The sequence below is a fragment of the Acomys russatus genome, chromosome 23, assembly GCF_903995435.1.
Source record: "Acomys russatus chromosome 23, mAcoRus1.1, whole genome shotgun sequence".
Classification (NCBI taxonomy): Eukaryota; Metazoa; Chordata; class Mammalia; order Rodentia; family Muridae; genus Acomys; species Acomys russatus.
The window spans coordinates 49,550,404-49,563,501 of record NC_067159.1 but is presented as its reverse complement, the minus strand read 5'-3'; the positions used below and the strand labels follow the sequence as shown (position 1 = coordinate 49,563,501).

General features: G+C 41.1%; 1 protein-coding gene across 1 annotated transcript in view; it reads left to right on the top strand.

The window, feature by feature from the left end:
- The window catches only part of Adgrl2 (adhesion G protein-coupled receptor L2), a 177,174-nt gene that overhangs the window by 93,095 nt on the left and 70,981 nt on the right, over positions 1 to 13,098 (top strand). The window contains exon 3 of the mRNA XM_051165523.1: positions 7,491 to 7,704. Coding sequence (XP_051021480.1) covers positions 7,491 to 7,704 — 214 coding nt within the window. The remainder of the gene's footprint in view (positions 1 to 7,490; positions 7,705 to 13,098) is intronic.

Sequence of the window (13,098 nt, the reverse complement as noted above, 5' to 3'; positions counted from 1 at the left end):
TTGCTCTTAGCACACTTTCGTTGCAGGAAGAGACCTCATTAACATAGATAAATGGGAGTAATTCAGAGATCTCATAGACCAACACTAGTAACAAACTGTGGCCTGAGTTAATGTCCCAGTACAGCTTGAAGTCACAGCCCCGAGTCCCATGGAGGTCCCTGATAATCAGAAGCCACTGATCTTCAGGACCCGAGTACAGCATGAACAGTAGCATCCACAACAGGGGTTAGTTCGGCGTCATTAAGAAAAGCAGTACCAGAAGAATTGAAATTTTTATATCCTAGTTAATAATCATATATATATATGTGTGTGTGTATATATATGCACGATTCCCACAGAATTATGTAGAAGTCTGAATAGAGACAAGGGCGGAAAGGCAAAAATGCCTATAATCACTTGCTTCAAGTCCAACAAAATTTGCTTTTTGTTGAAAAAGCACCACATTATCTTGCAAAGATGCTTATTGTTGTGACAAACAGTGGTGGCATTCCAGGTCTGACCTTTCAGGTTTCTGTCCTGGCAGTGCAGCTGTTCCTGCCTCCTGCCTCCTAAATGCAGATGATTTCAGGCCCAAGCCCCTGCACCTGTTGCCCAGAGGCATTTACTCCAATCACTAGCCTAAAACAGGGAGAGTCATTGCCTGACATTTTACAGCTTGGAGGGAAGAAAACTGTCTGCAGAATCATTTGTTCAGGGAGGAGAAACAGAGCAAAGCAGTTCTTTTCACTCTAAGCACTGCTCTTTGGCAGTATCCACATTTGCACAACACCGAGATGCAGTATTGATTTTTTTTTTTTCCCTCCTCACAGAAGCCTCCCCCCAGTAGTTCTTTCTTCAATTGTCAGCATTGTAAGATGGATTGGATCACACTTTGCTGGTTGGAATGTTTTTGGGGGGAGTGGAGGCCATTGAAATAAAAATAGATCACAAGTACAGCTAGGAATACACATCAGGGCTGGAGAGATGACTCAGAGGTTAAGAGTACTGACTGCTCCTCCAGAGGTCCTGAGTTCAATTTGCAGCAACCACATGGTGGCTCACAACCATTTATAATGTGATCTGATGCCCTCTTCTGGCCTGCAGATGTACATACAGGCAGAGCACTGTATACATAATAAAAAGTAAATAAATCTATTTAAAAATCTTAGTTATAATGTGGTTTCAAGGATTTAATTTAGGGATTTTGTGATGTTGGCCATGTCGACCTGGCTGTTTAACTGAATCCTTAACCATCACAATTTCCTCTTCTACTCCTTTTCTCCCTCGAGACCGAAAGCACAGCACAGCACAGCACGCAGCACAGCACAGCACGCAACACACAGCACAGCACAGCATGCAGCACGCAGCGCGGTGCAAAACAGCGCAGCGTACAGCGCAGCACGCAGCGCACTATAACTATGGCCCGCATTGCAAGACCCACTGCTGATGGCTACAGCATGTGAAACCTTGGGAAACTTAAGTCTTATTTAGCCCCTATTTCTTCCTCTGTAAGACAGTGAGTGACCTTAATAGTTACCATCAATAATGGCTTTTGGAGGATCATTAGCCATTAAACATTTGAAATATCTTCACAAGGGTTTCTGACATCGGTGAGACAAAATTCTCAGCAGTGACCATTTGGGGTTTGTGGAAATGAACTATAAAGCCTGACAGCCAGTGGTGGGCATGTGCTTGTGAAACTTTGCTGAGCTTCTGCCAGGGATAGTAGGATCCCACCGCTCTCTAGCATGAAGCCACCATGGACTCCTATTTCTGCTTACTGCACCCGGGTAGCATTTTTGCGGAGTAACACTGTCCCTTGTAAGCCTTGGCCTTAGGGTCAGGTAGACTTGACTGGGTTTGGAGCTGAGGATGGGAACCACAGCCCAAGGCTGTTGTCAATGAGAGTGACAGAGGGGGTGCCTCCTTGCTCTTTAGCCCTATTTGGTGGTGGTTTCAGTTGAGAGGACAGCTTAGACATATGATCTGAAGTGTCCAGCAGCCAACTTCTGGACACAGTAGGAGCTGTATCTTTTTCCATGCGTGCTTGACTAGCTAGGAAGAGCAACAGGACAGGAGGGAGGCAGGAGGTTCCTTGGCAGGAAGGGATTTCAAAGGCCTCGGTGGTGTTTTCTCCCCCTGCCTCCTGCATACTCAGATCAGCTGAGTGTGATAACCTTACTAGGGCTCCTAGCTTCTCCACAACATTTGTGCTCAATCACTGCTTGGCCATTAGGCGATATACACACAGAGACGGGGAATCTCTAGGAAGCTAAGCTAAGAAACTAGAGCAATGAGGAAAACAAGGTAAGTATGCACCAAGGAAGAGGTACAGCTGTAGATCTTTGTAAGGCCCAGATCTATACAGCAGGGGCAGCAGCTCAGGGCATTAAAAGCCAAATTCAGAGTTGCCAACAGGATATTGTCTGAAAAGCACAGTTCTCAACAATTTTATGAGGTGCACAAATGAGAAAGTTGACCCGTACTCGGGAGAAAACGTATCTAGTAGAAGGCGCCTCTGAGAGAGGCCCAGATGATAGATTTAGGTGGTAAACATTTCAAAGTAGCTATTATGGATATGTTCAAAGATTAGAATAAAACCATATTAGAGAATTAAGAGGAATTATGATGACAGAGAGTTAACAAATACATGGTCTCAGTAGAGAAATAAAACTATTTTTAAAAGACCTCGGAGACGATGCTGGCACATCTTCTCTCGATCACTGTTGTAAGTAAATTAGTGTTTCTCTCCACAAATGCACGTTTCCCAGTTTCCTCTGCTCCAGGATCCTCACTCTGTGGGTCTGGAATAGAGCTGCAAGCTGTGTCCTCTGAGATCTTACCACGAGATTACTCTGGCATGGTCTCATTCAGTGATCAAGAATACACATTCTAGAATGGCCACTTCTGTATAAAAATGACTGTGTAACGGGAAAAATTGCATTAAGAAGTGAAAGCCACAGCCACGGTGAGTTTTGTCCTGTAAGGAACAAATAGGGACAACTTTTTTCCCCCAGGAAAATATTTTTGTCCCTGTCTGGGTTTGCTTAGCAAAAACTGTTGAGTGTTAATGAAGAGGTTCTGACCTACAGGGCAGGTGTCAGAGGTCAAGGTTCACCTAAGTTTTCAGAGAATGCTATGAGCTGAGTGAGGGAGGGACAGATCTTGGTTTTTTGTTTGTATGTTGTTGTTTTGTTTGTTCGCTTTGGCTGTTTGCTTGTTTCTTTTGATAACTGACATCTGTGTGTTTTCTCCCTCCCCACAAGTGTTTGGTTCCAATAGCTAATCCAGAGGGTGAGTGCCGTTGTGGCGTATGAACTCTATCTAGTTTATAAGACAGTTTTGGGGATTTTCTTGACAGCACCCAGTGATCCACATTGTTCCACCACAGTGCACCCATTTACCAATGCCCCGTGTCCATGGCTTGAAGAAGTGTAGTAAATGCTCTATTGATTGTGGGTCAATGAGAAAAAAAATGCTGTGATTAATTAGGAGGATCTTGTTCATTTAGATTCATAACCTGGAAAAAATCTTACACAATTTTTAACTACTTTTATTTCTTCAGAAAAGAAAGTGAGAACTTAGGAAAGCACAGGGATTTATTGATTCAAGTTTTCAAAGGCCCAGGCAGGCAGACAGACAGACACACACGCATACATGTTCACGTACACAAATATACATCATGCCACACATACGCACACATACAGACACGCATGTACACACACATACACATGTACTTAAGCACAAAAACACACACGACTACACACACACACATATATATACACACACACAAACATACCATGCATACATATATAAACACAGAAACATACATATAGACACCTATACACATACAAGTACACCACACACACACACACACACACACACATTTCAGTGACCATTGTTTTTTCCATATGGGTGCACTTAATCGTTATCTGTTTTGTGTTAGTTGTCTGTGTATCTACAATTCCACAAGTACCATTTTCATTATGATCTGTACCATTCATTGAAGCCATACATGAACTAGATAGTGGAATTCTCACAAGTAACTCTATCAGTGAGCTTGGTGCCGTGGCTTGTGCCTATAATCCCAATACTGTAAGAGGCAGAGGCAGACAGGTCTCTGTGAGTTCCAGGCCAGCCTTGTCTACAAAGTGAGTCCAGGACAGCCAAAGCTACACAGACAAACCCTGTCTTTAATAAACAAATAAATAATAATAATAATAATAATAATAATAATAATAATAATAATAATAAATAAATAAATAAATAAATAAAACAAAGCAACCTCCGCCAAAGAAAACCAAAAAGACCTCTATCAGACTCTAGCAGGTATTTGTGTTAAAGATGAATGTCACATGGATCCAGCAAAGCATGCTGCTATGTTGTTTTCAACAAAATCTCAATCGTTCGATTTTTTTTTTTTTTTTTTTTAACCAATAAAGTCTGGGATCCAGATGCGAGAGTGAAAGCCTGCTAGCTCAGAGAGGCAGAGAAAGCACCCAGCTGACCTTTTTTCTTAGTGGACATCCCAGAAAGAATGCCTCTTCCCTAACTACCTCTTCACACAACCCCCTTCAAACTGAATGCCCCTCCCTTCCACTTCCTGTGCATCTATCTAGCTGTCCTCTTGACTGTCTCTCCCTCTCTATGTTCTATGCCACACCACAACTAAAATCAGATTTTTCCAGTAAATAACATAATTTCGGGGTTTACAGTATGATCAAATATCCTGCAACAACAGAGTTCAGTGAAATAGCTAAGAACCAGAATTTTGCAGAGATGATTTATGACCTGAAACAGTAGACACTGTAGCTTTAGGCAAAAAGTGTTTGCTCTAACAAACTCCTATGTTCTTTGCAGTGGAAATATAAGAACCCTGATCCCTGTCCTCCTGTGATTCCATCCTAGGCATCTCCTAAGTCATTAAAGAATGCTGATCATTCCTTTCCTTGCTTGACTGTTTTGGGTGACTATGATGTAGGCTGTAAAATTCCCTCTTTGTTAGCAGAACAGCAAGACATTGAACTACATGGCTTTTCGAGTCGCTTTCACAAGCAGGAGAAAGTTCACTTAGATTTATACCTACACTCCTGCACACTGACAAAAACCAAATTTAAAGGGCACAGCTTAGAAATCACACAACTTTGTAATCAATTGTTTCTGACAAAACAATAAGAAGGGTAAACTCTGCTCCAAGCCAGTCTTTTAATAGCATGTTCTAATACTCCTAAGATTTTATAATAATATGATTTATTCTCTTTTATTATGAAATTATAATTGCAAATAACCTCTGCCTTTAAAGTAGGTTACACTATAAGATTTTATTTGATGTCATTTGTTTGAATTTGCACGTTGCTTTTTCCACAAATAAATAAGAGCTTGTGAAGCCATATACATGTTTTTAATTAAGACAGATGTAGCAGTATTAGGTATGTTGCTTTTTAAGTACAGGATCAGAAGAGGAGTCAAGTGTATCTGACCTTGCAGGGGAAGAAAAATACCTTTTATGCCTTTCCCCAGCTAACTCTCCTGTCCTGAGACCCCAAGCTTTGTGTCCACGTTCCATCCTTGTTACTTGCACACACCTCCTTTTGTCCAGTGTTCTCATATTGCAGTGGATCTTAGGGTGAGCTTCCCAGGCATGAGGATGAAGATGATTGTGTTCCAGGTTATACAATGGTTCTCTTCCCCCTGAAGTCTAGTTCCACGCTTAGTTTTCTCAGGAAAATTGAGCTTGAGCAGAGGTTGAGGATTGTTTTTTGTGCTGATCCTTTGGGTGTGGTCTAGCAGCCAGGTTTGGTTTGTTTGTGTGTGTAGGATGAGGTACCTAGTACAAGGCTTTGGACTAGTGAGGGAACTGTGCAGCTCAGAGAGAGAAGGGTTTACCATTGCTCAGACCCACACACACTCAGTGCTCTAGGTTGAAGTTTATAAACTGGGAGGAGTTTCTCCTGAATCTATCAGGGATTTTTTTTTCTGTAATTGTGCTATAGAGGGTGAGCCAGTGATGCAGAGTAATCAAAACAGAGATGAGGTAGTAAAGCAGACAGCTGTGTCGGTGCACACCTTTAATCCCAGTTGGGAGACAGAGGCCTGTGATCTGAGTTCGAGGCTAGCCTGGTCTACACAGCAAGTTATAGCCCAGCCAGAGCTACAGAGTAAGAGTCTTTCTCCAAAACAAATACAAACACGAAACATTAAAGTTATTATAGAAATGAAGGTGACAGGCAAGAAAACAGAAAGGAGACTCAGGCAGCACCTGAGAGCTTGTTACTATGGTGACTAATCCCCAGGTAGCCCTCCACTCTAGTGCAGCTGGGGCCCTTGTCTTTCTCGATCATACATGTTCACTCCTTCACTTTCCCTGTCTCTAACCATTGGCTGTGCTCCGCTACTAATTGACGGGATTTCTGGTTTGGAACTTTGGCTTAGATTAGGCTAGACTGGAACCCACTTGAGGTAGAAAGAGAGAACCAACTACAGAATTTGTTCTCTGACCTCCACTTGTATGCCTGTAGTGTACACATCATGCACCCCTTAAAATTCTAGCCTCTTGATTTCATTCAAGATTCTTTTCTGGCACATAGAGCTGTTGTGTCATGTGTAATTTGATACAGCCCTTAAGCATCTTTGTGGCTTACAGGTAGAAAAGCTAATGCAATAGGTAGTTCACTCCATTTTATAGAACGGGTAACTTACAAAACCTTTGCTCTTTGATGTTTATTGGAGTAGGTTGGCTCAGTGCTGTCTTCTGTGAATATTCATCTTCCCAATCTTTTTAGTGATGTCACTTTTAAAACAGTGTCTATTAATTGAAAATGTTACCATTCTCTAGAATTTTCATTGTCATAAACCATTTTAGTTACTTTAGGAAGAACTTCTAATATAAACTGATTCTATAGTAAGAATGCTGACAACAATTTGTACATTAAAAATGATACAGTAAGGATGGCATATGTCAGTCTTACTCCTTCACACGTGTGACAATTTTTCCTTGATTAGATGTTTAGATACTTATAAAACTTGACAAGTGTTCATTAAGTCAATTAAATTTAACATTTTCTTTGAATTTATGCAACAACAGATGTTTAGTTGTGATTATACTAGATTATAGGGAAAATGACTTTTGAAAGTAATTTTAAGATGTCTAACAAGGATGATGAGTTCAGGTATGGGTGCATAAAAGTATCTCATACTAACCTTCAGATGTCTAGTTAAGAATAAGTACATGGATTCCTCACATTTCTTGACTGTGACAAGTCTTGTTTCTTGAAAATGCCTTATTGTGCTGGACAGTGATGGAGAAAGCCTTTAATCCCAGTACTTGGGAGGCAGAGGTAGGCTGCTGGCTCTGGGTTTGATTGAGTCCAGGGCTGTGAGCCAAGGGTACACAGAGAAACCTTGTCTCGAGACAAAACAAAACAAAACAAAATCCAAACGAAAATGCCTTACTGAAATAATGTACCCAACACCTGAGTTAAAGCCTGGCTTTCTGTTTTAATTCTCTTCAGGTTTCAGCAGAGCAGCCTTACCATTCGGGTTAGTGAGACGAGAACTGTCCTGTGAAGGTTATTCTATAGACCTGCGATGTCCAGGCAGTGATGTCATCATGATCGAGAGTGCAAACTACGGTCGGACAGACGACAAGATCTGTGATGCAGACCCCTTCCAGATGGAGAACACAGACTGCTACCTCCCTGATGCCTTCAAAATCATGACGCAAAGGTAGATACATGGGCACCTGTGTCCTGCTTTAATTCCTGTATCAACTCGGTAAAGTTAGTGTTTTTCCAAAGTGAATAGATGCTGCCTACAGCGAAGCTTGTGAATTGAGTGGTTAGATTGTTTTTACTCACCAATGTTAATGTCTACATTATATTATGTTTTCTGCAACCTTTCAATCTATACATCATCTTAATAGGGATGATGGAAGATAGAACACATACCTTAATTTTGTATGGAACTTGGTCAATAATTGTTCTTTGCCCTTATTTTAAGTGAGTCTTTATAGTAGTTTAAGTTTAGTCACGTCAAGTCTGAATGGGGAGTGTGCTGGGTTGTGTAGTGTGAGTCCACTGAAGATTTAGAAGACCTTGCTTTGGGTTTGCTGTAGTTTACCTATAAATCTGGCCTGTTGCAGGCCGAGGCAGTAAGATTCTGAGTCTAAGGGCACCCTGTTCTGTATGGAGAAATCCTTTCCCCTGCCGGCCTCCTCCTCACCCACCTCTCAGTCGGTTGGGATAGGGAGTTCACACTCTGTAGACCATTCTGCCTCCCCCACAGAGAAAATGAGTGTGTGATTGCTGCCCCACACTTGCTCTAGCATTTAGTGTTGACAATGTTTGAATGTTAGCTGTTTTGTAAACATCTCCTTGTTTCAGTTTATAATTCCTTCATGGTGCGTAACATGGAAGTTCTTCCCATGTGCTCATTCCTTTCCGGGTGTGCACCTTGAGATCATGTCTGTTTGTTTTTAGTGCCACTCAACTCCCACACCCCCCTCGCCATCTTTATAACTTGGGCTGCTTGCTTAGTTTTAAAACTTCTTTGTACACTTGGGGTGGAAACTGCTTTCTCAGTCCTCAATTGTGTCATATAGAAATGATTTCAGTGTGCTACTGGCTTCTTTTTTTAAAACTATATTTTATTAATTTATTCATATTTATCTCAATTGTTATGATACTAGCTTCTTTTTTGTGCCCCTGGTCCTTACTTTAAAAGAACTGACAGTAAAAGAACAGATGCAAGTTTAGAAAGCATGTAGCTAAGTGTATCCTCGTAGGCCAGGGTGAAATCTGTTTAAAGACTTAAGCAACTTCCAATGTCTGTTTCACATTTACTCAGCCACAACTGCGGGGCAGGATAGAAGTTTGGAGCTGTGCTGACCATGCAATAAGTGTGCTAAAAATGATATATAAGGTATATTTCTGCAAAGTGATGAGGGTATATCTGCCTTCCTCCAATAGTACATAGATGGGGAGACATATTCTAATAAGGTTCCTCTCTGTAATCCAAGCAAGTCCCTTCCACTTCACTACTTTATGCATTGTTCAAGATGATTCTGAGGATAAGGCAAAGGCAGAACTATATTTTCTGTACAACTTGTAATAGAATAAATATGTTTTGCCCACAATTAGGAGAATTAAAGTTCAAAGCAATATAAAATGTGATGACACTTGAGCGTGTGCACCATGGTTTTTGTTAAGTGGGTACATCACTGTAGATTGGTCTTCAACTAAAGGGTTACAATTCAGTCTTCACGGGTTGAATTTAAAGTAGGTGTTTATGCAGATGTGACAGAATACCTGGATTCCTGGGTGGGTTGTAAGCTGGGAGAGCATCTGCAGAGTTGACTAATGACAGAACGTAGACAATGGAGATACCTGCTCTTCAACATAACATGGCCATGGGCCTCCATAACTCTCCTAAACTCAGATGCCTACCTTATGGAGCCTGTTTGCCATTGTAACCACACAGCTGGATAGGGACTCAGTGATGCTGCTGGCCATTGTGAGGAGGCATCCAGAGTATCTTTAGCCAAAGAAAAGATCAAGTTTTGAGCTTTTAGATACATAGTTTGCTCCATGGTGAGGTTGAAGAAAATCCTAAATTGAGCATTCTATGTCAGTGAGAACCTACATTAGACACAATGTACCTAACTCTTGGCACCCAGTTTTTAAAATTTCGGAATTCATGGCAGCTCAGTGAAATCTGTTACATGATTATATACACAGTAGTTTACTGTCATTGGGATCAACTAGCTCAGTGGTGCCTCAGTTCTCCAGCACCACTTTGTCCAGAGGTCCCCTCTATTTAGACCATAGTAACTATACTAAAGTGACAAAATGGTCACATAGTTTAGCATCATTATTAATTCACATATTTTGTTCAAAAACCCCTTGATCTTTACGCTCACAGCTTTCCCCTCTATCTCCTGCTTCCCTTCCTCTGGGACACAATGTCATAATGAGATCTCTAATTTGATTAGCAGATCACCTAGAAGAATAACAGGCTTTCTGTGTGGGGGTAGTTAGAGCAGAGATAATGAAAACATCAGAGGATATGAGAGCATGAAGGGGAAAAAAAATCAAACACTAATTCATAATTGTCTACACCTCAAGAATACATATTCTTAAGAGGATGGATGGTAATGGTATGTATTGGTATATTTTAACAGAAAGCCATTACAGCTAGATTTTCAGATGTGGCTAGTAGCTTGCTAGATCTTTTTAAAAAAAAACTAGAGAACATCACCAAACTTTTAAGAGTTCCAACAAAATGTCCTTTCTTTTGATTCCCTTTTTGTTTTGTTTTGTTTAAATAATTTATTCAGATTACATCTCAATTGTTATCCCCTCACTTGTATCTTCCCATTCCCCCTCCCTCCCTCTTTCACACACCCTAGGTCTGTGACAGAGGGGACCTCGTTCCCCACCATATGATCACAGCCTATCAGGCCTCATCCTGGTAACCTGCTTACCCTTCCTCTGGGTGCCACCAGGCCTCCCCACCAAAGGGAAGTTGTGAAATAGGGGGCAACAGAGTTCATGTCAGAGTCAGTCCCTGCCCTACAAACAACTGTGGAGAATGTCCCTCAGTCAAAGAATGGATAAAGAAACTGGTACATTTATGCTATGGAATACTACTCAGCTATTAAAACAAGGAAATCTTGAAATTTGCAGGCAAATAGATGGAACTAGAAATGATCATCCTGTGAGAGTTAACCCAAACCCAGAAAGATACACATGGCATATACTCACTTATAATTGGACACTAGCCTAACAGGGATGTCCCCTGAAAGTCTTCACTCAGCGGGGGATTGGGATAGATACTGGGGCTTCCTATCGGGAATCCAGGTGAGAGAGGTATGGGAGAATGAGGAAATAGAAGGATCCAGAGTGTCCTAGAAACATACAAGAAGAACATAAAGGCTGATGGATCTGGACCCAGGGAGGTCTGCTCAAACTACTATACCAACCAAGGACAATGCATGCAGCAAACTTAGAACCCCTAGTCAGATATTTCTTTCAGTTCTTACGGAATTAGTATGCAGAATCCGAGACACAATCTCAGTTGCCTAAAGAGTGCTTGGTCAGATACTCTTACTTCAAGCCCAAATCCCAGATGAGGTGTGTAAGACTGGAAGACTAGCCTGTGAACAGAACTACTGTTTCCTGTTCCACTTTATTTAGTAAATGGGCTCTTCAAGTTGAGCATCCATAACAGAAAATCTGGATCATAACATTGTATTACCAACATGGTACCACAACAGAGAATGCTCCCACATGGCTTTGTGACAAAGGTGCTGCAAAGCACAGTTCTGCTGAAACCCTGGAGTTACCTTCTGGCTGAGTCTAAGGTGCCTATGAAACAATGAACACTGTGTTCCTACTTTCATCCTGTCTCCTCAGTAATTTACTATGTATAATACTTGAGCCTTACATACCCGTAAAAAAAATTGGAAACATGTTTGCTTTCAGTCCCTTCAGGTGAGAGACTCTCCACCCAGAGAACATTTTGCACAGAGTGTTTCAAGTTTGGGCAACTGTCTATGCCCTGGATATATTATGACACATTAGTAACTAACTGCTTCTCCATTCCTCTTGTTGGTCCAGTTTAGTCATGAGATAGGCGGCATCTGGAAACAGGTCAGGGAGGAGCAGAAAGGGAAGAGCTTGGTATGAATGGCTACCTGTTTCCACTGATAGAACAGCAAAAAAAAAAAAAAAAAAAAAGATGGGAGTCAGTGCTAAGAGACAGGAGGTGTGGCCTTAGGGATCAGTCACTACTGTTCCTTGCTTGCCAGATAAGTACACGTGTACACACACACACACACACACACACACACACACACACACAGACAGCTAGTGCCTGGTACATGTGTCAAACTTTACTGCATGTACTTCTACAGGTGGACTTCATTACATATGCTAAAAACACACAAGGTGTTTCCGCTGGGTCTGAGTGCAAGAGGACTCCATGTCTTGTTGCTGCAGTACTTGAAAAGGATTTAGAGACTGGAAATAACTTAAGTTCTGGGAGTGCACGTTGTTGCTCTGTCTACCACCATTATTAGATCTTCAAGTGGGATATAGGGTATTGGCACAAATAAATAAATAATTCCTAACATAGCAGCTGAAACCCCATTTATAAATTGTAGTGTGCTTGTGGATTATAATTATTTAATCAACGCTATGACAGTGTGAACGTAAACATTGCATTGAAAGGGGGAAGATAAGACTGAGATGGTTTGAAAAACATTTTCACAGTGGAAGCATGTAAGTACCCTACTCATTGTATGTCAGCATGCAAATCGTAAGGCAGTCTGTCATACTAGACTGGTGTAGGTGGAAAGAGCCATAAAAACAAAACATGGAGGCAGTGTTTCTGCAGCTGGGTTGTCAATGAATAATTAGCGTGCACATACAACCATTTTACTCTGAAAACACAAAACCTCAAGTAGTTTAGTGAGGGACACCAGTATTTCAGTGTAGCTGTGGAGTCTGCTTTGCACACAGAGTTTCGCTGCTGCCTCTCACCATTACCTCATCCTCAGTCAGGAATCAGGTAACTGGGTTTCCTTTCCAGATTATGAAAGTGAAATTATGATTCCTCTAGTTTCTCTTTACCTGGTGGTCACTTAGAAGAGTGAACAGTGCCTGTGTGAGTAACTGGTAGAACTTTCTCTGGGTCTCTTACTCAAAATCTGAGATACAAGAAATACCTCAGATAGCAGATTTTAAACATTTGTCCGAAGTATATTGGTTAAATCTCTTTATCTAAAAGCGCCCAAGTTCACTATGCCCTGCATATTTCAGATTTCATATTTGAAGCATTTCAAATTTTCCAATGAGTTATGTTCAACCTGTGTGCCTGTCATTAAAGTATTCTCAGTAGTTCATCATAAAAAGGTTGAATTAATTTCTTTTCGCAAAAAAGATTTATTTATGCCTGAAGATTATTGGACAGTTACCATCACAGATAATGGTGGCTTTTTAACCATCTTTGAGGATAATCGTGTGACACCTTCACGTAACATAGTTACAACTCTTTGGTGTCAGTTAGAAAAACAATTTCTGCTCTTATTCCAAAGCCTTGATTAATAAACAAGGTAGAAAC